The following is a 27,972-nucleotide window of genomic DNA, read 5'->3' on the forward strand; positions in this document are numbered from 1 at the left end:
GAGACCATATTTTGTATCCGTGTGCTTGTGTACGCTGATGACATAACCTTGTGCTGCTGTCACCAATGTGCGTCTATCCATCAGTCGGTCCTCCAGCACGCGCTGCATGTCTTGACATCACGCCTCCCACCTCTGGGTCTAACCCTTTCGCCTACTTAATCATGTTTATTCGCATTGGAAACAAACTCGGCTTACGGAAAGCTCTCCCTTTAAATTTTACAGTAGATAGTTCTCCAATTTCTCAGGTAGAAACTGTTCGTATTCTTGGCCTCCTCCTTCATACATCTGAGACTGGCACTCCATGGCTGGCAGCCACCCGTAAACCGGCTCACGCTACTATAGGTCTGATTCGTCGCATAGCTATGCGATCTGGTGGCGCGCGTGCTCATACCGCTTTCCAGCTTGTGCGCTGTATCCTTCAGCCACGAATAATATCTCAGGCACCATTTTAACGTCTCACCCGTAGACAGTGGGACTCCCTTGAAGCTATCAATCTTGAGGCTATGCGCGCAATAACATATCAGCCCCGTTTAACATCCATACCCGTGCTTCAGGAGTTCGCCCAACTTAATACTCTCAGGGAACTCATCGACCAGCGGGTGGCAAACAGTGCTCGCAAAGAGTGTCAGAACTTTATAGTTTCAATACGCTCCCCATGTGGTTGTACTGTCCGCTCACAGAAAATCGCCCCACTGTTTCCACGTAAGTATCAGCCGCGTATCTGCCTGAAGGGTGCATATTGTACACCGATGCATCACATACTGCACATTGGGGAGTTATTGCTGTACATAGTCCCTCCCATCCGCATTTCAACTGTCGTGTGACATACACCGCAGATACATGCACCCCCGGGCATTGAAACATCAAGCCATTTACAATGCCATTGCTTCCCTTCCGCTCGTTCCCACATTCAATGCCATTGCTTCCCTTCCGCTCGTTCCCTCATTCAATGCAGTTCTTTACACCGACTCCCTCGCCGCCCTTACACAGCTTAAGGCTGTTCGACGCAAATTCCATATTACACAATGAATTCATCTGCTCTGCGTAAACTACCCATGCCCTGTACACATACACTGGATTCGCCGCCATGCTCACGATCCACATAACATTCAAGCAGATGATATTGCTCACACTGACACATCAGACGACCTGCCACCTTCCCCTCTTCCCCTAGATTCGTTCCTGTCCCACGTCTGCGATTCACAAGCTCTGCGCCAGCGAACACGCGCTCTAATTCCTCCGTGTTCGCACCCTCCCCCCCGAGGTCTCACTCGGCAGGAGGAGGTATCAGTGCGGCGGATTCGGGAATGAGCGGCTCTGTGTTCATCTGTCCGTCATCGGTGGCGTGATAAAGATCTGCCAGCAACTTACAGCTGCCATCTCTGCCGCGCTGCACCGGAAATTTGTGATGTGCGGTACCTGTTGTGGACTTATCCAGCGACGGCCCCTATTAGAAAACGGCCCCTCAGGGAGGTGGGCCTGCGGTGAAACCGCGAAGGTGACTATCTGAAGTGGACTATGAACAATCAGTTCTCCAGCAGCCTATGCGACTGCCTCGCCTAAACTGGTCTCCACCTCTTCTTTTAACTTTCTATATCCTACATTCCACTCCCCCTAGCTCAACTTATAAGCCTCATGGCAGCCGGCGCCGTCATTTCGGCAGACGGGGTTGTTTCGACGCGCGTCTTTTCTTTCGATCTTTACTCTCACATCTTTCAACTCTTCTCTGTCTGCACGTGGCAGCGAGTGTGGCTTAGCCCCAGCGAGTGGGCAGGCCCGTACACTTTTCCTTTCATCCTTCCTACAGTCGCGACAACATAAACGAGCTGTAATGCCAAATTGAAAAAAGGTGAAGGCGCGGACAAGAGAGACGAATCACACACACGAGTGCTTTCGTCTCTCTTATCCGTGTCTCCGTTTCCGGAAATCAAGATGAACGACCAGCTCGCCCAACAGGAGATTTTAATGAAGGGGGAGGACCTTTAGAATATTCTAATGAAATAAAAGATCGATTCATTGATTGAATGATTGATTAATTAATTCAATCATTCATTCATTGACTGAATGATTGATTGATTGATTGCTTGATTGATTGATTGATTGATCGATTGATTCGTGGAAATCGTCTGTTATTTAGTTTCAGTATTATTGATTATGGCGCACAAGATGACACCGTTTCAGAAAATCTATGAAATATGATACGACTTTTCTCTTGAATCTGTTATGACAAACAATATTAATTCAAACAGTTCAGAAACGGTTCACAGCCTTTTACGAAAGCCATGTCGTCTACTATAGATTCCGCAATTTTCTTACAGGTAGGTTATGACAGCTTCCTGAATGGCTTGCTCCATTATCTTCCAAAAAGATCTCATTAATGAAATTGGTAGGTAGGTGTTTTACAGCAGCTTGTTGGCACCTTTGCACAAACAGGAATCTGAAACAGTCATTTTAGCGCGAGAACTCGGCCTACATGTTCCGAGCATTTTTATAAACTTCGCATTATTATCCTGTCTAGCCGATTTCCCTATTAGACCGAATTAAACGTCCCGGGCCCCAGCCTTTATTTTGCACTTCATCCGAGAGTAGGAGTCAACCTACGCGTGGAGTCCTTTCAGCCAGTCGCGTGGTTGGCTCGCTTTAGCTTTTATTTAGTTTTTTTCGTTTCCGTAAATAAATAGTTTAAGGCGCGGACTACATCGCCGGAAATTAGGTCCACAAAAATAAATATACGCGTGGAATACGCGTGGACTCTGCTTGAGCCGGTCGCTGCGTATCACTCCGCCGATGGCAGAGCAGAGCGGCAAGCCGCCACGCGACTGGCTGAAAGGCACACCACGCGTTGGATAACTCCTCCTCTTTTCGAAGGTGAGCTAAGAAAAGAAGGCGGGAGCCGGGACGTTTAATTCGATTTAATAAGGAAGTAGACCGCAGACGACAATAATTCGAAGCTTCTAAGAATACTCGCAACGTGCACATCGAGTACCCGTGATAAAAAGACGAGCTCAGAATCCTCTTTAGTGTGCTATTAATTAAGTAAGAAAGCCTCCAATATGCTCGTACGAGAGGCACTAGCTGATCTGCGCAACGCTGATTTACATGTTGGAAATGCTGGTTGGTTGGTTTATTGGGGTTCAACATCCCGAAGCGACTCAGGCTATGAGGAACGCCGTAGTGAAGGGCTCGGGAAATTTCGACCACCTGGGGTTCTTTAACGTGCACTCACAACGCACAGTACATGGGCCTCTAGAATTTCGGTTCCATCAAAATTCGGCCGCCGCGCCGGAATCGAACCCGCGTCTTTCAGGCCAGCAGCTGAGCGCCGTAACCACTCAGCCAGGAAATGCTGCCAGGGCTTGCGGACGTTTCTGAATAAAATGTAAAGGGGGGATGGAGGGGAACGGGGGGGGGGGGGCTGAGCTCAATCAACGTAATCTGTGACTTCTAAAAGCGTTCTAGCTTGACGTTCGGGCTGGAAGCGAGCCCCGCGGCTCGGAGTCGCCGTCTTTTTTCACACATTGACTCAGCGTTGTTGTCAAGCTGCACAATAGGTGATAGCAAGTTTGAACTCCTGCTCACGTTCTTACAGCCTCAGATTTGGGATCCGTGTGCCATGCTAGGGCCATATTCACCGAAGTGTCATGCTTAAATACAAAATTTATGTGTGAATTCAAGAAGCTTCTCGAAATAGGAAACCCATATTTCCAAGGGTACAACCAAAAGTTGCGCTGTTACTAAGTTATAAAAGCAGACTGCGTGGACCGAAAAAGCAGATGCTTTGCATTTTATTTTCTGTTTCAAATCGTGTGTGACTTTCATCCGTTCTCTTCAAGTCCTAATATTACGTGAATTAACTTGCAGTGCAAGCACCTTAGCCAACTTTGTTATAACAACGTTATTGAAAACAAAAGGAAAAGAACACAGGACTGTATCGAATTCTCGCGAGCCACGCAACTTGTGTTGAGCTGACACATGACTCCGCAGCCACAAACTGATCTTTTTAAATTTTTGGCCATTCCAACCAATGTTAATGGCCTTGGTTTTTGGGTGGTTTTATTGATGTCATACACCGTTGCTGACTACGCATTTTCCACTCCTAATTTAGTCTTTTAAAAAAAAACTCGGGAATACAGGAAAAAAAAGCAGTGCAATGAACTTACCACTAGTAAGGCAAGCTAGTAAAATATTTCTACGGAACAAGACAGAACCTGTAATTCTACACTTCTATCCTAAATTTAGTTCTAAAAATTACAGCATCTTAGGCTGTGCCTCCTGCTTCACCTTCTTTTCAAACACACAAGGGCGTCGTTCACCAGCTACCATTTGCGGCAAGATTGCTCACATAACTGCCTTACAACGTGAATAAATAAGCTTGTGTGGCATGCAAGAGTTCATTACACACATCCAAAGACGATCTGCAGTTTAAAGCTATTTGTTGCACAATAAAAATTGATACTTGAAGAAACTGGTTTGCTTTCAAGATAGATTAATATCAGCTATGTGGGTTTCTTTTACGAATGTTAACTTCTTCAGCCCAGTTCAGGATGTCACTAAATAGGCTCTTCCCCTTTGGCGTGAAAATACCAAGCCATAAGTTGGCCATCTTCACTTGCTTGTATTAAGTTTTTCATGTTGTTGTACTTTTCGCAATTGTTCTCTTGTTGATGAGAAGGTTTGTTTCGGTGACCTGGTTATTTCTTCTATTTCTTGGGCTGTGTTTATCATTGTGAAGACAAAAAGAATGAAGAGATGTTTTAACCTTTTTCACTTACAGGCAAGAGTAGAACTGTGCATATTAAGGTGACACACCTGGTTTGCTTTCAAGATAGATTAATATCAGATGTGTGGGTTTCTTTTACTAATGTTAACTTCTTCAGCCCAGTTCAGGATGTCACTAAATGGGCTCACATTGTGAAGACAAAAAGAATGAAGAGATGTTTTAACCTTTTTCACTTACAGGCCAGAATAGAACTGTGCATATTAAGGTGACACACCTGGTTTGCTTTCAAGATAGATTAATATCAGATGTGTGGGTTTCATTTACTAATGTTAACTTCTTCAGCCCAGTTCAGGATGTCACTAAATGGGCTCTTCCCCTTTGGCGTGAAAAGACCAAGCCATAAGTTGGCCATCTTCACTTGTATTAAGTTTTTCATGTTGTACTTTTCGGAATTGTTCTCTTATTGATAGGATGGTTTGTTTCGGCGACTTGGTTATTTCTTCTATTTCTTGGGCTGTGTTTACCATTGTGAAGACAAAAAGAATGAAGAGATGTTTTAACCTTTTTCACTTACAGGCCAGAGTAGAACTGTGCATATTATGGTGACACAAACATGAAAACCAGGTGTGTTAATCAATTTCAACCTAATTATTTTGGCATCGAATGGCTTTCTTTCAGAGGTTACCTACATTCAACTATGCATGTAAAGAGCAAAACTCCCTCGCCAAATTATCAGGACTCCTGCGTACACCAGGACTGTTTTAGAGCAGGTTTGTTTAGCAGCGCACAGGGTTTCGGCAATTTTATTTTTCAGGAGGAATCAAGCCTCCAAGAACTGTAGTGGGCATGTGATCCTCCTGTCGGGCGCCAGTCACGACTGCCCCGGTGCTCCTGGAGTCGCCAGAGTCACCGCTGTCTCAAACGCTGTGCTTGTAGAATGGCTTCTTCTCGACACGTGGTGCGACCGCCTTTTTTTTTCCATCATCCTCCTTTATGAGCAGCCGCTCAAGCGATGAGCGGTTCGGCAGCAGGCGGACAACGACTGGCTCTACAGATGGTGTGTTCGTTCTCCTGCAATGCCCATCAAACCAGAAGTTTTAAAGTCTCTATCATGAAATATTTGGTGCTGTTACAAAACATTCATCTCATATTTACGCAACAAAGGAATGCGTTTCTTTATTTTTATTTTATTTCTACAACTGCCTGCAGCACCCAGGGGCATTATAGCAGGGGGCACAATAACAGTAAACATATACCTAAAATCAGCATGTGAACAATACTGAAAGTAAACAGTAAAGCACATTTGCTTAAAAATAAAAAAGAAACGCATCACTGAAATGTCAGTACGAGAAACAACTTTAAAATGGTGGAAGAAAGCCTCTACGACAAATTGCACGCCAGGAAAGACTGAATATGTTTACCCGTTTTGCATTGTTCTATGCTCTTGGGAAGCCTATTCCAATGTGAAGACGTATGAGGAAAAAAATGATTACAAAACACATTAGTTCGACATCGCGTAACAAGAACTTCCAGCTTATGATCGCGCCGTTCAGAGATAAAATGTGGAGGTAGAATGTACAAGCTCTTGTTTATTCCCGTGAGATAAGAGTATAATTGGAAAAAAAGTTCTAATTTTGCGGTTAGTCTCCGGTAAGCCAGTGGTTTCCATCTAAGGTTTTCTTTAACTAATGTGACGCTACTACGGAAGTTATAGTTGCCAGAAACAAACCTAGCAGCGTGGTTTTGGATGCGTTCAAGTTTTTCAACAAGATTAGAGCTTTGAGGGTCCCATGCCGCACAAGCATACTCGAGTACTAGACGAACATTAGTTACGTATAGCTCTTCTTTTACTTTTGTGGGGGCCTCATAAAATTTGGTCTGATAAGGTTTAGCGTTCTAGATGATTGGTTGATGGGGTTAAACGTCCCAAAGCGACTAAGGCTATGAGAGACGCCGTAGTGGAGGGCTCCGGAGATTTCGACCACCTGGGGTTCTTTAACGTGCACTGACATCGCACAGTACACGGGCCTCTAGAATTTCTCCTCCAAAGAAATTCTAGCCGCCGCGGCCGGGATCGAACCCGCGTCTTTTGGGTCAGCAGCCGAGCACCATAACCGCTGAGCCACCGCGGCGGCCGTTCTAGATGACTTTAAGTTTAAATATTCTAAGCGTCGATTCTATGTCAAATTTTCTGAAAAATGGACCCTTATATACTTGTAATGTCGGACCTTTTCAAGTGGTAGTCCGTCCAAATTACAAACTGGTCTCACAGGAAGACGTTTACGGGAAAATGACACATACTGACATTTAGCGCTGTTCAAAGACAGGCCCCATGTAGTGCACCAACAATGAATTTTGTTCAGTTCACTCTGTATACTGCTTACATCATAATCATTTCATATAATCCTGTAAATGACACAATCGTCGGCATATAATCTCATTTTACATTCAAGCCCTTCAAAAATGTCTTTTATAGACTAGAAATAGGCATTAGGCCTCATTTACGGAACATGCTTTGACGTGCTTGACTGTGAAGCGACAGAGGCCATGCATCAACACCGCAAAGCGGCACGGTACCCGGAAAAGGGTGGGTTGCTATTAAACCCCAGGCGGATTTAATGCATTCAAAATCAAAGAGAGTTAACGAAGGTTCCTTGAAGCAGCAACCAAACCCCGAAAACCGTTAATAAGTCGTGTTTGCTCCTACTGCCAGAGGCTGAAGGCACTGGCAAGGGTGCTTTATGTTTAGAATATCCTTCTATTGCGCATTATACAGGTCTTCGTAATGTCTGTAGCTGTAGTTTATATAATTTATTCCTTAGAGGGGAAGGCTGCAATCGCTATGATAGTGCAATGCGAAGCCTAAATTTTCAACAATATTCTCAAAAGCGCATAAAAGCACCAGGCGCCAGCGACGCAGAGAGCATGCTGCACCCGTATGCTCACTCAGTGCAAAGGTTAATCCTAAAGGCCTGAGCAGCTTATGGGATGAATTTTAATACTATCCTACCATGCATTACTCGTCTTTTCGTGCTTCGTGTGCTTCACCGTTTGTCCTCGCACGCTATTCTCCAAAAGCAAAGCTGCAGTTTAGCCCGTTTCAGGGCGAAAGCACTCGTAAGCTCACCAACATCAACCAAGAATCTTGTCACCATACGTGCATACACGTAGGTACGATCTTCTGCCGTTGCTAGCAACCCTAGTTACAACGCGAGCTTACTCGGATAAGCTCGGATAAGGAGCTGCTCGGACAATCTGGGGTATTAACGCTAGTAAAGCTCGGGTAAGTTCGGAGGAGCGTCGCGCCAGCTGAGCGAGACGTTTCTCAAGAAGAGCAACATAGAACGCACAATTTCTACCAGTTGCTCTGATAGAAACAGGCCCCTACCAGTGCAGTGGAGGATCGCTTAACCCCTGCGTCATTGCGCTGGTAGTGGTATGAGGATTCGACATCCTTTGTGACTGTTAAGCAGAGAATAACCAATTCTGTATACAGACGTCATCTATGACATTTAAGTAGAAAATAATAAATTCTGCATATGTTGGCAATAACCCACTAAAGGTATACCGTCTTACCCCTAAGGTGGAGTTTATGTGCCCCCTCAAATTGAAGAATGAACACCTGCTTTCGCTCGTCAACTCAGTTTAACTTCGTTAAACTCCTCTCAGTTTTCGTTCAGTTTTCGTGCACGGCACAGCAGCTGAGTAATTTTTCCGGGCGAACACAGCGAGTGCGAACAATTTTCAACGCCTCTGCCCTAACAGACTGCATGAGAAGGCATGCGACAGCAGTGCGGTCTGCGCTCTTTTGACGAATGGTGCACAAGTAAACAGTGCAAGCGAGCTCACCTCATGAGCGGTGGTCGTCCGCAGTGCGCTATGTAGTAGAGTAGATCGATGCAGCACAGATGGGCGCAACACTTGACGGCGAGGAGGACGAGAAAGCACACGAAGACGCAGAACGTGGTGAGCATCACGGAGAGCAACAGCGCCACGTCCTCGCGGGGCGCCGCCGTCGGAATCTCCACGGGAGCACCGAATTCTGCAGGTGTCTCGGATGTGGAAGACCACGGAGACGAGAACGAGTTTCTGTTCGTCTCCGCAGGGCTGCGCGTATGGAGCAGCGAACGAGCTTACACCCATGCACGATTCTGCAACTCTGGCCAGCTGAAGCTAGGCATCACAATAACCATAACACCTGAGCAGTACTGGTGCGGCCATGACATTGCAATTTTCAGTGGGCATTTCGAAAATCTGCAATAAATTGTTAGGCTGTAGTGTAACCCATGCGCCACCAAGCAAGCACTCCAATTCTCTTGGAGAACATTGACTTAATAAATCAAAAGGATATTTGTTGCAAACAAAGCGCGTAATATACCACTCCAGCTACTTCTGCCATTTTGTTGGCGCCCCTGAAGCCTATTCATCCAACCGGCCAACGAGTTAGAGATGCAACCTTTTATTTATTCCGCCGATGCTGACCTGTGCGTATACTTCACTGCTTAAATGAAACCAGTCGTCTTTATTTCAATGAAGAAAGCCAGGGTGAAAATCCAGTGTCAAAATTGACTTTAAATCAAAATATAAATGAAATAAAAACGCAATCAATCGGAGGACTGACAATGAGAAGTTTTTTGTCTGCCTTCAAATGACTTTAAAGAAGTCATTATTTGGACATTAAAAAGTTTTAATACAGCTTGTCGTTTTGCTCTGGACTCCATTTGGCTTCCGAAAAGGCAACTTTACAGATCCCAAGTTTTTATCATTCATGCATACCTCGAAATATGGAAGACATATCCTCACCCTTAGAATATTTCAAATTAATTTTTGTCTTCTTTTCCATTTATTTCGCCACAATAAGTTAATCGTGTAATGTAGCAGGCAGGTCTCACGCATTGGTCACAACCGTCTTTGTCCTCTTCGTCGGTCGCATGAAGCAGCTCTGGTACAACTGCGGTGCCCTCCCGTCCCTGCAGCCTACGCTTCGGTGAACGCCTATTCTTCTCATCCCTCTACCTTCACTGAATTGTCACCGCCACCTTCTCGAGTGGTGTCTCCACTTCGCTCTCGCGCTGCTAACCCGTGGCGCACCACGGATAATCGCCCTATCTGCTGCGCATGTGATCTGCAGGGACACGTGGCCAGGCCCTGTTGCCAGCGGCTGCCAATGCCTTACTTTCCGGCTCCTGCACAACCATATGGCTAAGATGCACCCGCTCCAGCCTTCTCTTACCCTCATCCGCTGTTTCCCTCCTCGTATCGTGACTCAAACGCTACCTACCGGTCACCTTCGCCTCGTGGTGGTGGTGGAAAACATTTATTTACAGATAAACTTCGGGAGGTGAGGTATGAGCTGACCCAGAGGAGGCCAGCCCTCACAAGTACTAGGTGGAGGTCCCTAGTTCGGGACCTCAGTGGCGTCGGCCGCTGCCCGGGCTCGCGCGAGGGCCTGCTGGTCAGAGCAGCCGAGCAGGGTCGCCTCCCAGTCTTCCCGGGTTGGGTTGGGGTGAGGGGGGATAGCAAGGTTGGAGGGGCAGGCCCACACCATGTGGTAGATGTCCGAAGACTTCTCCGCACAGTGCGGACAGCTGCCCGAGAAAGAAGGGTCGAAGTGTTTCAGAGCTGCCGGGCACAGCAAAGTATTAGTATACAGGGGCAGCAGAAGCCGCTCCTCCGCCTTTGACAGACCTTTACACGGGCGGGGATAAAGACCATGGCCAGATTGATAGAGTAAAACGATGTCTTTAAACGAGTAAGCTGGAGTGAATTCGAGTTCCTGATCATCGGGGTCGGAGGGGAATGTCCGGTGAGAGAGCGCGCGGGCGGCGGCGTCAGCTGCCTCATTTCCCTCAAGGCCCATGTGAGCAGGAGCCCAAACGATACGCCGCTGAGCGGGGTCCCCGGTATAGACGCTGTTTTGGAGAATGCGGTAGGCTAGATACGGTACCCAGCCCTGCTCGACGTTCCGACATGCCCCTCGCGAGTCGTAAATAATTGTTTTTGAATTGGAATGAGATGCAGCCAACGCAATGGCGACCTCCTCCGCGTGTCTTATGTCACGGCCTCGGCAAGTATGGCCGTTCACTGTTTTGGATTCGTGGACGACTGCGGCCGTGAACCATCCCCCATGGTGGGGGCCGGAGGCATCCACGTAGAATACGCCGGGTTTCGATCCATAGTGGCGGGCCAGGGCTTCCGCCCGCGCCAGGCGCCGGCCATTATGGTCCTCACGGTTCACGTTCGCGGGAAGAGGGCGCACGTGGAGGGCGCATCTCCACTGGGATGGAATACGTACGCGCTCTTCCATGAGGGTGGTGTGTTGGATGTGTAGTCGGGCAAGTAGGCGGCGACCCGACGATGTCTTCGAGAGACGTGTGTATTGGTTGGTCAAGTGAGCTTCCCGGAGCTCCCGAAATGTGTTCACCATGCCCAGCCCCAGGAGGCGCTTGTTGGAGGTGGTCACGGGGAGGTCCAGAGCCCGCTTAATAATTGTGAGGAGGATGACTTCGAGTGAATCCTCGTCTTGCTTCCGCAGGTGGAGGTATGGAGTCGATTATAGAATTCGACTGGTTATAAATGCATGCGCCAGCCGCAAGGCGTCCTTACATCGTAGCCCCCCGCGCTTGTTAGAAACCCGGCGGACTAAGCGGCCCACCTGGTCCACCACCTAAAGGAGTTTGGCGAATGTTGTTTCTGACCGTTTGTCTTGATGTATAAAGAGCCCCAGTACCCGGACTTCGATTTTTTCAGGGATTGGACCTGTCTCAAGAGACAATGAAATTTTGGCTGTGCACTTTGGTGAGGGGCGTATGTGCACAAATTCAGACTTTTGGGTGGAGCATTGGAGGCCGCAGCGGCGAGCATAACGGTCCACTATGGTCGCCGCCTCCTGCAGGTTGGCCTCAATGTCTCCAAGGCAACCCTGTGTGGCCCACAGGGTGATGTCATCGGCGTACAGCACATGCTGTACACCGGCGACAGCGCCCAGCTGGGCCGGTAGGCGCATCATAGCCAGATTAAATAAAAGGGGAGAGAGCACCGCGCCCTGTGGCGTACCCCTGGTTCCTAAATGAAAAGGGCCATGTTCCTTATCCTGGATTCGAATGTAAGATTGTCTATCTGTCAAAAATTGCCGAATGTATTGAAAGCCGTTTCTGCCGCAGTTAGTTTGAGAGAGGTGGGTGAGAATGATCTCGTGGGTAACGTTGTCGAATGCTCCCTTCAAATCCAAGACGAGTACGACCTTGTCATTGTGAGGACATTCGACGGGGTCGAGGACAGCCCGATTGAGTTGTAGCAGGACATCCTGTGCAGATCTGTGTGAGCGAAACCCGAAAATGGTGTCTGCGAAAAGATGTTTGGATTCCATGAACTTGGACAGCCTGTCGCGTACCATCGTATCCATGAGTTTGCCCACACAAGAAGTCAGAGAGATGGGGCGGAGGTTGTCCGTGTTGATGGCCTTTCCAGGTTTAGGAATGAAGGTGACCAGGGCGGTCTTCCAGTCGATGGCGAATGGTACTTCCCCAAGCCAGACTGAGTTAATGTAATTCAGTGAAGACAAGTATGTCGGGTAGGGGAGGTTGGCTAAAAATTTGACTAATTTTGTCCCGACCCGGAGCGGTGCCACGTTTCATTTTTGCCAGGGCCGCCCTCAGGTCATGGAGCTGGAACGGTTGATCCAGCTCAACGTTCTCAGAACCTGCATAAGAATACGCCGGCCCGCGGGGGTCCTGGGTGGTGCACAAGTACTGGTCCCGGAGCTTGTGCGCCAACTGAGTTGTATTGCCCTGAAAGCTGTGTATGGCTCTTTGGAGGTGTTTTTGAGTTTCCGTGCGTGTTTGCGTGCGGTCAATTAGGGCGCGAAAAAGTCGCCACGTGTTCCGGCTTGACATTTGCCGCGCGGCCGTGTTGCATCGTGCCACCCAGTTGGAGTCGGCGAGTTGGGCCCAAGGAGGATATATAAAACTTGCTGGAGTGGAGGGGGCGCTTGTCAAGTGAAGCCGGCCGCCGCCATCTTGCCAGTGGCAGAAAGCGCGCTTGACGCCGGCTCGCGCTGCTGCTTTGGCGCGCTGTTTGAGTGCAAGCTGACGCGACGGGCATGCAAACACCAACAGTTTGATAATGGTTGCCTCTTGCGTTGCCTACGGATGTGCAAACAGGCTGAAGAAGGGTTGTGGCCTCACATTCCACCTGTAAGTACACGAAAACGTGTTCAATTGAGCCCTACGCGCGCGTTGTCGAGCGGCGCAAACTGATGTGGTAGATGTGTGCAACAAATAATAGCGCCTAAATTACTGGCAGGTTTCCAAAAGATCCCGAGCTGCGGAGCCTGTGGGAGCGGGCCGTTCGCCGTGAAGGATGGCATGCAAAAGATGGAGATCGCCTGTGCTCCGTACACTTCGCGCCCGAGTGCTTTGACCGCACCGGACAGACGACGCGGCTGCGCGCGGGAAGTGTGCCTTCTGTGTTTCCTGCTTTTCCGCAGCACCTACAGAAGCCCGTGAGTATTACTGGAGAATGTTAAACCATGACACGCCAGGCAGAATTATTCGCCTTTCTCACGTGAGAAGTGTTCGTGGCAGTGTTCAGAAGGAAGTGACGTCTTCCAATTCTGGAAACTGCTCCCAAGACATCGTCTCCATCTTGAATTCAACCACTACTGTAGCCATGGTAGATGCAAAAAGCACGGTCACTGACATGCGCAGGTCATCAGTCTTGCAGCCCGATGACCACGACTACACACATCGCATTGACTGGCCCGAAAGTCTTTCTGCTTTTGTCGGTGCCGTGGGGCCATATATAGCAGGCTTCATTGTGCGAAAAGTTAGTGCAACGACAACATGCGATTAGTGCATCACAGCCCTGCACTCTGATGCGCTTGCGCCTTTAATTAAGCAGAAGAGCCGGGGTGGACTTGTTTCGCCGTCGCAAGACGTCATTGGCCTGTGTGAAGCAGTTGAGAAGGGGCTGCGACGGCTGCAGGCTGAATGTGATGCCATTACAACGGTGCTGGCAAGGGCAAAACACCTTATCTTGGAAGTCCTGGGTGTGTCCTCAGAGAAAAAGTGGTTCCAGAAACTGGAGGAGCACATCCTTGACTTCGATCCGCTTGACAATCATATCTACAATTTGTGCAAAAAAATCGCTGAAGAGTACGTGAAAGTGAGGATACACCACATGACAAAGGAACGAAATCGGGAATTGATCAAGAATAAAGTCAGACCAGTTCTGTCAAGGGTGATTATCTTCAATCACCAGTAGGTTGCCTCTCACCATTATTTTTACTGTGCGTCTGATTATTAAGCTTTTTTTCCTTAATATTTGTTCAGGTTAACTGCTTTCTACATGCCAGTTGGCTGCTGATGGATGAAAAATAAACGTTTACAACTCCAACCGCTTGCTTTCATTGTTTTGTAAACGCGAGCAACTTCATAGGCAGCGCGAAGAAGCACGAGCGCGGTTGCGCACTGCTGCTTTTTGCCACTGGCAAGATGGCCGCCAAGGCTTCACTCTCCCGTATAGGCGCGTATAGGCGGCTTCCACTCCAGCAAGTTTTATATATCCTCCTTGGTTGGGCCGCATACTCAGCCGCTCGTTGAGTGAGCTCGGCGATGCGAGCTTTAAGTTTCCGGTTGTGCTTCTGCCGGCGCCACCGACGGACGAGGCATTGCCGGGCCTCCCAGAGGTGGAGCAGGTGGTTGTCCACATCAGAAACCGCCTCTGAGAGCTGAATTTGAGTTTCGGAGGAGCGAACGCTAGAGAGCAATTGTTCTGACCAAGACTGGTAGCCTTGTTCATGTATTGGTGTGGCAGTGTTAACATTTTGCCTGAGCTTGGTCCAATCTGGGAGTCGGGCTTATGTTGTTGGTCGCGCGAAAGGATAGGTCCTAATCGTAATGTTCATAAGGCAGTGGTCGCTGCCGAGGGTTTCCTCGGTGTTGACCCAGTCTGCATACTGAATGTTGTGGATGAAGGTCAAGTCCGGACACGTATCCCTTGTCACGGAGTTGCCTATACGAGTTGGATGGATGGGGTCAGTGTGAAGAGTGAGGCCCAGCGTTGACGCAAGCTCCACCAACTTGCGTCCCCGCTTCTCTTCACGGCAGTAACCCCACATCCGAGAGGGAGCGTTGAAATCGCCCACATTCAGGAGGGGGTCCCGACCCGCAACTCTCAGCGCGCGGCTAAAGAGGTCCGCGAATGATACATTCGGCAATTTCGGATTGCAGTATATATTGAGTATGTGTAACGGTGGGTCCTGCTTGCGGAGTGGGAGGAGGGTTATCATTACATAGGAGTATTCAAGTTGTACGTCTAAGTCGACCTGGTTGGCTGTATAATTTCTATGAACGCACAGACAAGACGAGGGGTCCTGCTGGAACGTCGTATAATTTGTTAGTGTGGCGCCTTTCCCTGGCTCTTGGAGGGCGACCACCGCTGGCAAATGCTCAAAGGTTGATAGGAAAAGCCGGAGGTCGGCGCGCTTGGAACGGGACCGGAGCCCCCGACAGTTCCATTCAGTAATCGTAATGGGGAAGCCGATTTGGAAAGGGGGAGCGCCTACACCGAGGGTGTCCCGCCATGCTCAGATTTTGACGGGATAGGTGGTAGTGAGGCTGCCCCCGAGCCAGATACAAGGGGCTGAAGCTCAGCACCTGGAAGGGGGCAGCTGTCTTCGTCATCGTCGAGATTATTGACTCGCCGGGATAATCTGGAGGGCCGACCAGATACGTCCTTAAGGGGACCGGCTCTGCGAGAAAGGCGGGGGTTAGTCGCGACGTGTTGAGCGATCATAGAGGGGATAGCCTCCATGACTCCAGCTATGAGGCGTCCCATCGCTGTCTCCAACAAGGTGTCAAATTTGGCATTGAGACGGGCTTCGAGTTCGGCAAGGGAAGGTTCCAGAGCCGGTGTCGCCGCCGTCTCGCTCTCCATAGCCTCTGTGTCGGGGCTTTCTAGAGGGAGGGGGAGTTGTTCTAGCCTCTAAGGCTTTAATTTTGGCAAGTAGCATCTCGTTTTGGGCCCGGAGAGAAGCTACAAGGTTGTAGAGCTCAGCGTCAGCCGCCGAGCGAGGGGCATAGGAGATGGGGTGGGAGGTGGAAGCAACCCTGCCTGAACCGCTCACCTGTTTGCCAATTTTGACAGCGTTGTCCCAGGAACCGGCCGGGCCATTCATGTCTTGGGAGCGGGCTTGCTTCTCCTGGCCGCCGTGTGGGGGTGGTGGTGGCACTTCACAGCCCCTGACGTCCTTCCCGCTGGTAGGCGTCTGTCGCTTTGAAGCGTCGCTGCCGACGTTACCAGGGTGATGTGGCTGCCTGCCCGTCACGCTGGATTTCCCGCCCTTAGGGACGGCTGGCTTGTTGGGCCGGTATTTTGCAGTGCAGTCCCGCGAGTTCGTGGCATGGGCACCACCACAAACTGCACACTTGGGCATAAACTGGTGAGGGGCCCGCACCCCCTCTTCTAAGGCTGCCTGCTGTCCACACAGGCCACATTTATCTTGTGCTGGGTTGGGGCAAGCGTCTGCCCGATGGCCGACAGGAATAGTGCGCAAATACGGCTGCACTGAGACGATTTGAGAGTTGTAGTGGACATATCTTGGCTTCACCGTGCCGGCAAAGGTGAGCCGGGCCTTGTTTGAGTTGCCGAACTTGCGGATATCCAGTAGAGTGCCGCTCCTCCACTGCACGCTAGGTTGAAGAGATTCGGACGTCTCATCGTTGGCCACCGTAATGACTCCGGGCGGCGGCAACCGCCACTGGGGTCCCATACTAGGGACCTCCACCTAGTGTTTGTGAAGATCGGTTCCTTACGGGCTGATCCAAACATACCTCTGTTCATTCGTAATAAATGTTTTCACCACCACCCATAGCAGACGTCGTCTTCATGTTCTTTGAGATGGCCGGCGAGGGGCACATCTCCTTTGGTCGATTTGATGGAAAAATCTCCCAGCAGACGGTCTGCGCCGTGGGCGTTCCGGGTGCTGGCGAGGATCAAATTTTGTTCCTTGCATAAAAGGAGGCTCAACTCAGATGCCTTAGGCGCCCCGAGGAAAGCGCCGAACGTGGCACCGAGCTCGCCGTATTGAAAGACGTCCCGGATGGCCAATGACTTCCGGCGCTTTACGACGATGAAAAAGTCGTCTAGGTGAAATTTTAAGGCGAAAGGCTTCAATGTCTCATTGTTGTAAGCAGCAGTTGTCGACAGAAATGTAACGCTTTTCAATTGGTCGAAATGGTCGTGACGTCAAAGTGCGCGAATTTCAAACGGGGCCAATTGTACTTTGGCTAGTAACCATGCAATCAATTGAAGGGATCGTATAGTGATCCTCCAAGTGGGACTGAGCTTAGTTAATTGCTTAATTACCCAATTAGCCTAATTAATATTTCTAGTAAGCCCATATGAATAAGTAAAAACGAGTAGAAAATTGGTCCAGCTCGGGAATCGAACCCCGGTCTTCGGCGTGCGAGACGAGCATGCTACCCACTCCGCCATGCCAGCCAGATGGCTTGGAATGAACAAAGACGCGTCTAGTGAACACGGTGTCTTCGCTCACTCTCATCCTCCTCCCTTCCCTTCCGGCGAGGTTTAGGTGTCCACCGAGATATGAGAGAAAGACACATTTCCTTTCCTCAAAAACCAATTTACAGTCGAGCGAGGCATAGAACCTAATAGGCGATGGCGTTCTATGGACTCCCTAGCAGCGTTGCAAGACGCTGTCGCGTTCCACTCTTAGAGGCGAAGATTAACGTCTTAACCACACATCAGTGACCACACTAGGTCATATAAGGTATAAAATGTCCTGAACAGTGACTTAACAGTGAACAGTACACGCGGTGATAGGATCAATGCGGTGCGAAGTTGCGGTGCGGAGGGAAACGTTGGAGACTGGCGTAGTGACGTTGTGAAGCCGGCAATACAGTGCTTCGCTTAGAACTGACACGGCAGCTCCTGTGTCAACGAGCGCAGAAACGGTGATAGATTCGACATGTACAGGCAGAACCTCGGCAGGGGAAAACGGAGGACTTGTAAAGTTCTACGAAAGCACAGTGCTTGCCTCCGGCACTGCGGCTCTTAGTTTTCCTCAGAAGCTGAAGGGAGTCGACGGATCATGAAGAAAGGGATCGGCGACGAGGCGGAGGAGGATCGGCGGAGCGTATCGCGTCTGCAAAACGTGTGGCGCTTCGGCTCCGTCATTTTTTGACAGGAGCCACGACTCAAGTCATTGGATCCCATCAACTTCGCTCCCTTTGGATTCGGCAAGTTCATCGGCACCCGTGGACACCAAATTCATTTAGGTGGGCCCCCTTTTACAAATTTTAACGCGGTTTTTCCTTCCCGCCTCCGGCGCCGACGCTAAGCCTAACGGCTGCGCCGGCGTTCGGCTGTGAGGGAGCCGCTTCTTTCGGCAAGATGGAAGAAACACTTCTGCAACGCGGCTATGACCCGGACGCCATGCCTTGGTCGACCGTTCCCGTCACTGTGGAACCGAAATCGGCACCCGCGGGCTCGATCCGCAATGCAAGTCTTCTGCGTCTGCTTGAGCGCCGGTCCAGACGTGAGGCCAAGATAGCGGCGAACGCCACGCCAACCACCGACAAGGCTGCTGCTACCCGCCAAGCTCCCGCCTCGGAAAAGACGAAGGACGCCGGCCCAAAGGGCCTCAACCCAGTTAGCAAGTGGAGGCCCAAGCCTTCACCAAAATTTCAGGGGCACTTTGACTGTCTAAAGTGCGTAGAGGTGAAAGCGTTTTCCGCACAACTTTCGGTGCTTCTGTGGCACTGGTGGCGTCACATATAATTGAGTACTAATTACTGAGTGATGACAAATCACTAATTAATAGTTAATTACTGATTAATGTCTGAATGTTAATTAACTGCTAATTAATGACGCTTAAGCATCGCCTTTAGGAGTGGAACGCGACAGCGCGTTGTAGCGCTGCCAGGGAGTCCACAGAACGCCACCACCTGTTCGGCGCGATGCCTTGCCCTTCGAACGCAATGCTTTTTGAGGAAACGAAATGGCGCTGTAATTCTCTGTCATCTCTGTGCACACCTGAACCGCTCCGTAGAGGGAGGGAGAAAGTGGGAGTGAAAGAAGACAAAGAGGGCCCGTAATGAAGAAAATGAAAATTGTACTTGAGGAAATAAAATCACGCAGTAACTGTCTCACATAGGCGGACACCCGTCAAAATTCAGGGGGGCACTTTTTTGACCTAAAGTGTGGTCACTAATGTGTGGTTAAGATGTTAAGCTTCGCCCCTAAGAGTGGAACGCGACAGCGTCTTGCAACACTGCTAGGGAGTCCATAGAACGCCATCGCCCATTCGGTTCTACGCCTCGCTCGACGGTAAATTGGTTTTTGAGGAAAGGAAACGTATCTTTCTCTCATATCTCGGTGGACACCTAAACCTCGACGGAAGGGAAGGGAGGAGGATGAGAGTGAGCGAAGACACCGTGTTCACTAGACGCGTCTTTGTTCATTCCAAACCATCGAGCTGGCATGGCGGAGTGGATAGCATGCTCGCCTGGCACTCCGAAGACCGCGAATCGATTCCCGAGCTCGACCAATTTCCTACTCGGTTTTATTTATTTATATGGGCTTACTAGAAATGTTAATTAGGCTAATTGGGTAATTAAGGAATTAACTAAGCTCAGTCCCACTTGGAGCATCACTTTACGATCCCTTCATTTGGTTGCATGGTTACTATTGATTGTAAAACATTTTATTCGCCGGGAAGAGCTTGGCAAGAGGTCGCGTTAAGTGGTCGAGAGTACATAGCCCTCGACGACTTTGTCAGCCCACTCCACCGCCAAAACTTGCGTTCTGTGGTCAGAGCTAGCCAGCACGGTCTCCCACCGCTCGAGAGAAGGAGCTGTAACTAGATCACCCGGAGGTGGCTCTATTTTGCAGTCCCACAGGATGTGATCGTAGGTAGCACGTTGGCCACAGTGTTTGCAGTTTGGGTTGTAAAGATCTGGATAAATGTGCGCGAGGAGTGATGGGGTGCGTATCGATCTCGTCTGTAGACGACGCCACGTAACCTCTTGTTCTTTAGTAAGTCTTTTGTCTGGAGGGGGGAAAATTCTCCTCTCTAGTTTAAAATGATTGGTGAGATCATGATATGTGATCATGGAGTCCTTCGTGAAATTCAGGGAGCCAGACTCATCCACTGCCCGGTCGACGAAACCTCGGGCTTTATTGTTGGCTGCCTCGTTCCCCGGATTCCCCGAATGGGCTGGGACCCATATCAATTCGGAATAATTTGGTGAGAATTTGGTTGCGTTAAGGATTCTAAGGGAGGTGTTTGTAATTCGTCCTTTAGCGAAATTACTGATAGCCATTTTGGAATCGCTGAAGATGATGCTCCCTTGGGTATGCGCTAGGGCGAGGGCTATAGCCGCCTCTTCTGCCGTTTCAGAGGATTTCGTTTTGATTGTCGCCGAGACGATGTGGTTACCATTCTCGTTCACAACCACAATTGCAAAGGCATTGGTATTTTTGTATTCTGCCGCATCTACATAAAGTGTTCCAGCGCACTGTCTGTATTTGTTATGTAAGGCTTTGGCTCTTGCTTGTCTTCTACCCTCATGGTGTAAGGGATGCATGTTTTTGGGGAGTGGTTTGATTAGTAGGGCCGTCCTATAGTCGCGGGGTAAGTCTACTTTAGCATCGTTATTCGTAGGTTGAAAGTTAATTCCGACCCTGGTAAGAATACTCCTGCCAGTTCTGGAATTGGCTAATCGCGCTGTTTGAGCCATTAAATGGGCTTCTTTCAGTTCATTGTAGGTGTTATGTATTCCTAACCTCATAAGCCTTTCAGTTGAGGCATTTAGTGGGAGTCCTAACACAGCCTTATAGGCCTGCCGTATCATACTATCCAATTTGTCCTTTTCTGCTTTCGAAAATTTGAGATAAGGGGTGGCATAGAGTATCCTGCTTAGCGCAAAGGCCTGCACTAGTCGGCATAAACCTCTTTCCCTCACCCCTTGTCTGCGGTTAGCTATGCGGCGGATTAATCGCGCCGTCGCTTCTACCGTGCGTTTTAGCTTAGTGAGTGTATCAGTATTCTTTCCATTTGTTTGTAAATACAACCCCAGTATTCTCATGGTCTGTACCTCTTTGACAGATCGTCCATTAACATAGACGTTTATTTGCGGGGGGGATGTCGTGGTACGCCTACCTCTTTGTTTACGACGGGTCACGAAGAGTTCAGATTTTTGCTCAGAACAAGTGAGGCCGGATTCCCATGCGCATGCCTCAATGATGTCCACTGCTGCTTGGAGTGTGTCTTCTATGTAGCCTTCGCATCCTTTGGTTACCCAAAGTGTGATGTCATCTGCATAGAACGTGTGATGTAGGTCTGGTATTTGTGCGAGTTTGGGGGGAATTTTGATGAGGGAGAGGTTAAAAAGGAAAGGGGTCAGGACGGAGCCCTGTGGCGTTCCTTTACTTCCTAGTGTGATTGGGGCAGACTCTATTGTTCCGACCGTTATCACTGCTGTTCTGTTAGTGAGGAAGGATCGGATGTAGTTGTACGTGCTTTCTCCGGGGTTGATTTCTGACAAGTTTATCAAAATGGCTTTCTGGGTGACGTTTTCGAAAGCTTTAACAAGGTCTAAACCCAATATTGCTTTCGTTCCTGTTCCCTCGTCAGCTTCAATATGTCCTTGTTAAGCTGCAAGAGTATGTCCTGGGTAGATAGTTGGGCCCTGAATCCTAACATTGTTTCAGGTAGGAGGTTCATGTCCTCCGCATAGTTTTGGAGCCTATTGAGGATGACATGCTCCATGAGTTTGCCTAGGCATGATGTCAATGAAATTGGGCGTAGATTCTCAGTGCTGAGTTTCTTACCCGCTTTAGGAATAAAAGTGATTTTCGCGTGTTTCCACTCTGGTGGTATGTTGCCTGCATGCCAGTATTTGTTCATAAGGTCTGTAACCGCCGCGATCGACGTTGCGTCTAAGTTCCTGAGAGTCTTATTTGTTACTTTCTCTGGTCCTGCCGCAGATGTTGTCCGCAGTTTTCCAATTGCGTACCAGACCTCTGCGTCTGTGATGTCTGCGTCTAAATTTGGATTAGGAGTCCCCCGGTAGTCTGGTTGAGTGGTACCATCATCCGTGTTTAGATAAGCCAAAGTACAATTGGCCCCGTTTGAAATTCGCGTACTGTGACGTCACGACCGTTTCGACCAATTGAAAGGCGTGACATTTCTGTCGACAACTGCTGCTTACAACGATGAGACATTAAAGGCTTTCGCCTTAAAAAGTGCCCCCTGAATTTTGACGGGTGTCCGCCTATGTGAGACAGTTACTACGTGATTTCATTTCCTCAAGTACAATTTTCATTTTCTTCATTACGGGCCTTCTTTGTCTTCTTTCACTCCCACTTTCTCCCTCCCTCTACGGAGCGGTTCAGGTGTGCACAGAGATGACAGAGAATTACAGCGCCATTTCGTGTCCTCAAAAAGTGTTGCGTTCAAAGGGCAAGGCATCGCGCCGAACAGGTGGTGGCGTTCTGTGGACTCCCTGGCAACGCTACAACGCGCTGTCGCGTTCCACTCCTAAAGGCGATGCTTAAGCGTCATTAATTAGCAGTTAATGAACATTCAGACATTAATCAGTAATTAACTATTAATTAGTGATTTGTCATCACTTAGTAATTAGTACTCAATTATATGTGACGCCACCAGTGCCACAGAAGCACCGAAAGTTGTGCGGAAAACGCTTTCACCTCTACGCACTTTAGACAGTCAAAGTGCCCCTGAAATTTTGGTGAAGGCTTGGGCCTCCACTTGCTAACTGGGTTGAGGCCCTTTGGGCCGGCGTCCTTCGTCTTTTCCGAGGCGGGAGCTTGGCGGGTAGCAGCAGCCTTGTCGGTGGTTGGCGTGGCGTTCGCCGCTATCTTGGCCTCACGTCTGGACCGGCGCTCAAGCAGACGCAGAAGACTTGCATTGCGGATCGAGCCCGCGGGTGCCGATTTCGGTTCCACAGTGACGGGAACGGTCGACCAAGACATGGCGTCCGGGTCATAGCCGCGTTGCAGAAGTGTTTCTTCCATCTTGCCGAAAGAAGCGGCTCCCTCACAGCCGAACGCCGGCGCAGCTGTTAGGCTTAGCGTCGGCGCCGGAGGCGGGAAGGAAAAACCGCGTTAAAATTTGTAAAAGGGGGCCCACCTAAATGAATTTGGTGTCCACGGGTGCCGATGAACTTGCCGAATCCAAAGGGAGCAAAGTTTATGGGATCCAATGATTTGAGTCGTGGCTCCTGTCAAAAAATGACGGAGCCGAAGCGCCACACGTTTTGCAGACGCGATACGCTCCGCCGACCCTGCTCCGCCTCGTCGCCGATCCCTTTCTTCATGATCCGTCGACTCCCTTCAGCTTCTGAGGAAAACTAAGAGCCGCAGTGCCGGAGGCAAGCACTGTGCTTTCGTAGAACTTTACAAGTCCTCCGTTTTCCCCTGCCGAGGTTCTGCCTGTACATGTCGAATCTATCACCGTTTCTGCGCTCGTTGACACAGGAGCTGCCGTGTCAGTTCTAAGCGAAGCACTGTATTGCCGGCTTCACAACGTCACTACGCCAGTCTCCAACGTTTCCCTCCGCACCGCAACTTCGCACCGCATTGATCCCATCACCGCGTGTACTGTTCACTGTTAAGTCACTGTTGAGGACATTTTATACCTTATTGACCTTTTTGTTCTTCCGCGTTGTTCTCACGACGTCATTTTAGGCTGTGACTTTCTTTCGACCCACCAGGCAGTGGGTGGGCCACACCACCCAGCTCGTTACTTCGCCGTTTGGAATAATATGCTCTACCACGGTAACTACCTCTCCGAGAGGCGCAAATGGTCCACGTGAGCTCTGACGTCTGCGCTGGTTTCCACGCTTACCGCCGTGTGCTCACGAAGTGAGTTGAAAACACATGCAGGCTTGCGTTTGCGGTACTACTGGCGAGGCGTGTGTCGTTCTGTGCGACAATATATTTTCTCCTGCCGAGTTTTCCAACGCCGGAAGCCACCTCACCTAGCCTTCCCACCTCGCCCATGCAGCCAATCCCCTGTCCTTCCCGCCCATTCGACCGCTTTGGGATTGATCTTTGCGGACTCCTTCCTCCGACTCCTGACGGCTATCGTAAAGTCATCGTCGCCATCGACCACCTCACCCATAGTGCGGAAACTGCGCCGTTGGAGCCCGTCTCCGCGAGTGATGCGGCACATTTCATCCTTCATCACTTCATCCTTCGACATGGCGCACCCAAAACCTTCTTCGTGACCGCGGCCGCGTCTTTCTTTCGGAAGTCGTCGAGGCAGTACGCAAAAATTCAGGGGGCACTTTGACTGTCTAAAGTGGGTAGAGGCGGAAGCGTTTTCCGCACCACCTTCGCTGTTTCTGTGGCACTGGTGGCGTTACATATAATTGAGAACTAATTACTAAGTGATGACAAATCACTAATTAATGGTTAATTACTGATTAATGCCTGAATACTAATTAACTGCTAATTAATGATGCTTGAGCTTCGTCTTTAGGAGTGGAACGCGACAGCGCGTTGTAGCGCTGCCAGGGAGTCCACGGAACGCCACCACCCGTTCGGCGCGATGCCTTGCCCTTTGAACGCAACGCTTTTTGAGGAAAGGAAATGGCGCAGTAATTCTCTGTCATCTCGGTGGACACCTGAACCGCACCGTAGAGGAAGGGAGGAAGTGGGAGTGAAAGAAGATAGATAAAGAGGAGCCATAATGAAGAAAATGAATATTGTATTTTAGGAAAGGAAATGACGCAGTAACTGTCTCACAAAATTCAGGGGGGGCACTTTTTTGACCTAAAGTGTGGTCACTAATGTGTGGTTAAGATGTTAAGCTTCGCCCCTAAGAGTGGAACGCGACAGCGTCTTGCAACGCTGCCAAGGAGTCCATAGAACGCCATCGCCCATTCGGTTCTACGCCTCGCTCGTCGGTAAATTGGTTTTTGAGGAAAGGAAATGTATCTGTCTCTCATTTGTCGGTGGACACCTAAACCTCGCCGGAAGGGAATGGAGGAGGATGAGAGTGAGTGAAGACACCGTGTTCACTAGACGCGCCTTTGTTCATTCCAAACCATCGAGCTGGCATGGCGGAGTGGATAGCGTGCTCGTCTCTCACGCTGAAGACCGGGGTGAAGGATGGCGGCCTGAGTCTGGGACACTTATTTCTGCGGCAGATTGTAAGCAGATTTTGTTTTGTGCGCGATGTAAGCGATCTGTTTTTGCGCACTGTGTGCCAATTAAGGCTCGGAAATGCACTGCCGGACTTTGTTGTCACAACCGAAAGTTTCTCGGGACGTATTTTTGGTTACTTTAGAGAGGTTGTCGCGAGTGTTCGATTCCTTTCTGTTCGATTTTCGTATGAATATTTATCTTCTGTTAGCAGGAAAAAGTTGTATAAAGATTTGTGCGATGTAGTTCTTCCACAACCTATGTACAGGGCCTTATACAATGGAGGCCAGGGACGCGACGTACTTAAGCGTGTGAAGGCGATGCAGGTGCCGCCAAGTGCAAAAACTTTTTTCTTTAAATTACATACCGGAACACTACCAGTAAAGGAATTCTTGGAAAGGAAGCAGTTATTTCTACCTTGGGGATCACATTGTTTAATTTGCAAACAACCAGAAACAATAGACCACGTTTTTTTGCACTGTTGGGAGGGGGTATACTTTTGGGACATCTTGCAACGGACTTTAAAAAAGGAATTTCGGCTCGACGCTCATGGTATCCGGTACTTGCCTGTAGAGAGTGAGGATGGGACACCATTCGACCTCATTATGCTAATGGGCCTCCATTGTATTTGGCGCTCCAGAATGGCAGGATATCATTGCGATCCTGATGCACGGCCAGCACGGATCTATTTTCGGGAGTGCATGCATAAGTATATTGAAGTTCAGAAACTTGCTCCTGAAGCTCCCGAGTGGCTCGAAAGAGTCGAGCCTTTGGTGACGCTTAAGGAGTTTTAATATGACGAAGCCATAAGCACCCCCGGGCGGATAGTGTTGTTAATTATTGCTCATTGCACTCTGTAAGTGTATTTGTGTACTGTGGTTCTTGCCGAAGTCAGGCAATAAATAAAAAAAAAAAAAGCTGGCATGGCGGAGTGGATAGCGTGCTCGTCTCTCACGCCGAAGACCGGGGTTCGATTCCTGAGCTCGACCAATTTCTTAATCGGTTTTATTTATTTATATGGCCTGACTAGTAAAGCTAATTGGGCTAATTGGGTAATTAAGCAATTAACTAAGCTCAGTCCCACTTACTTGGAGCATCACTATACGATCCCTTCAATTGATTGCATGGTTACTAGCCAAAGTACAATTGGCACCGTTTGAAATTCGCGCACTGTGACGTCACGACCGTTTCCACCAACTGAAAAGCGTGAGATTTTCTGTCGACAACTGCTGCTTACAACGATGAGACATTAAAGGCTTCCGCCTTAAAAATGTCCAATTATTCATCGCACTACGTCTGCTTACCGTCCCGAAACCAGCGGCTCAATCTAGCGTTTCAACCGCCCTCTTACAGACGTGCTCGCTAAGTATGTGAACAGCCACTACTCTAATTGAGACAAAATCCTTTACTTCGTTACATACGCGTATTACACCTCCAAGAAAGCTACCACTGGGTTCTCGCCTTTTTCCTGCTCTGCGGTCGCGACATTACGTGCACCATAAACGCCATCCTTCCTTATCGTTCTGACGCTTCCGAGTCAATGCCACTTTCCCAGGTTGCTCAGTACGCCGAAGAGTGCCGCCAGCCTTGCCCTGAATTGACCAGAGAAACAGAGCAACGCCAGCAACTCAGCCGTGACAGCTTCACTACGACGCTCTCCTACCCTCTAGACTCGGCCGTCTGACTCTGGGTCCCTTCCTCCCCCACCCCACGCTCGTTTTTGCATGAAAGTTCTGTTCAGCTACAACGGTCACGCGTCACTGAGCAAACTTCGGCGGTCACCTACCACGTCGAGCCGCTCGCCTCCTCATCAAACCTGCGCCGTCGTGGGCGTGAAATTGCCCAAGCCAAACGCCTAAAGCCTTACTATGACTGCCGAGTTGTGTGCTTGCCTTGAGTCGCCAGGATGGCTCTTTCTTCGCCGGAGGGTCATTGTAGTATAGCAGGCCAGCGCAGGGACAGTGCAGGCAACCGCCGATGAGGACAAAGACGGTTGGGACCAATGCGCGGGACCTGCCTGCTAAACCGCATTTTTTAACTAACCCGACGTCGCGCTGGCGCTCCCTTGATTACTGCCTTGCCACTGCCTTCTGGTCTTCGCACGGATCCCCCTAGCCCCCTTACAGTCCGCACAATTTAGCAACACAAGATCTGCCGAATACCTCAGAAACTGTTCAAATCGTCGTTTAATAATCAACGTCAATCTCGTTTTACAGCAAGCGATTATTCATCATTTTCCTAGGTACTAAACGGTGTGTGCTGCTTCTAGATTGTCGAAGCTTCACTCTCCGAGACTTCACACAGGCGCCAAGATTTTCCAATTGCGACACCAGTAAGGCTCTCGCTGTAAAACAAAGTTACAGGGGATGGACAAGGCCTGGTATTCGCCAAATTTGGCAGTCACCTATCAAGAATTCATCGAAGTTCAAGTGCTTTGCTGGCGTCAGCTGTCACGGTCTGCATTGAAATCAGCAAGAAATCAGGGAAGTTTCATCTACGGATGATTCCTTTATGCAAGTGTCCGCTGGTTTCAGCTTTCGTCTTCGTCTTTCAATTGCTAAAGCATGACGTTCGTCTTTCGAACCACTCGTTTGGTGGTGAACGTTCCACCCTTCCTCAGGCTGCCGTGAACTCAGTGACTTGTTCGTAGGAATATTGAGGATGGTTTGTGTGTTCACAATCAGTTACACTCGACTTGTTGTGAGCACATGCCCGTCTCCTGTAGGAAAAAGAATCTCCCATTGATGTCCAGTAACACTTGCCCTTCGCCAGCTACGGCCATAATATGCACACGAACTTCCTCATCTCCTCTGGCCACCTCAGTCGCTGCTTCGCTTGCCTGGTTCCGGAACGGCCGGCTTACCCGTATGTTCTGTTTGCTCCCAGCGGCAGCCGCTGACCGCGATACGCCTCGATGTCGCCGGAGTGCAAGTGCACCGACAGGAAGACCTTGAACAACCTGGAGAGCGCCTCGCGGTCCATGTACACCAGGCCATCACTGCTGTTGGTGCCGTTCTTCACGGTGTTCATTACATTCATAGTGGCGGCGTCCCCGT

The 27,972-nt window shown here is 49.5% G+C and overlaps 2 protein-coding genes and 1 pseudogene across 2 annotated transcripts in view; 2 read left to right on the forward strand and 1 right to left on the reverse strand.

Annotated features, from left to right (window-relative positions):
• Positions 1-5,528: 5,528 nt before the first annotated feature.
• LOC149360929 (uncharacterized) lies at positions 5,529-27,955 on the reverse strand. The gene is made up of 3 exons (XM_089572546.1): positions 27,780-27,955; positions 8,570-8,827; positions 5,529-5,791 (listed from the first exon to the last, which is right to left on the reverse strand). Exons 1-3 carry the CDS (start codon positions 27,953-27,955, stop codon positions 5,638-5,640), a joined length of 588 nt encoding a protein of 195 aa, XP_089428672.1. The 3' UTR covers positions 5,529-5,637.
• Positions 13,241-14,105, forward strand: LOC149360930 (uncharacterized; annotated as a pseudogene).
• LOC149360931 (uncharacterized) overlaps positions 24,563-27,972 on the forward strand; it is a 98,600-nt gene continuing 95,190 nt past the window's right edge. Inside the window, exon 1 of the mRNA XM_089572545.1 lies at positions 24,563-24,924. The gene's annotated coding sequence lies outside the window, so the exon portion shown is untranslated. The remainder of the gene's footprint in view (positions 24,925-27,972) is intronic.

Source organism: Amblyomma mixtum, chromosome 2, assembly GCF_055824585.1.
Source record: "Amblyomma mixtum isolate Tamu chromosome 2, ASM5582458v1, whole genome shotgun sequence".
Taxonomy (NCBI): Eukaryota; Metazoa; Arthropoda; class Arachnida; order Ixodida; family Ixodidae; genus Amblyomma; species Amblyomma mixtum.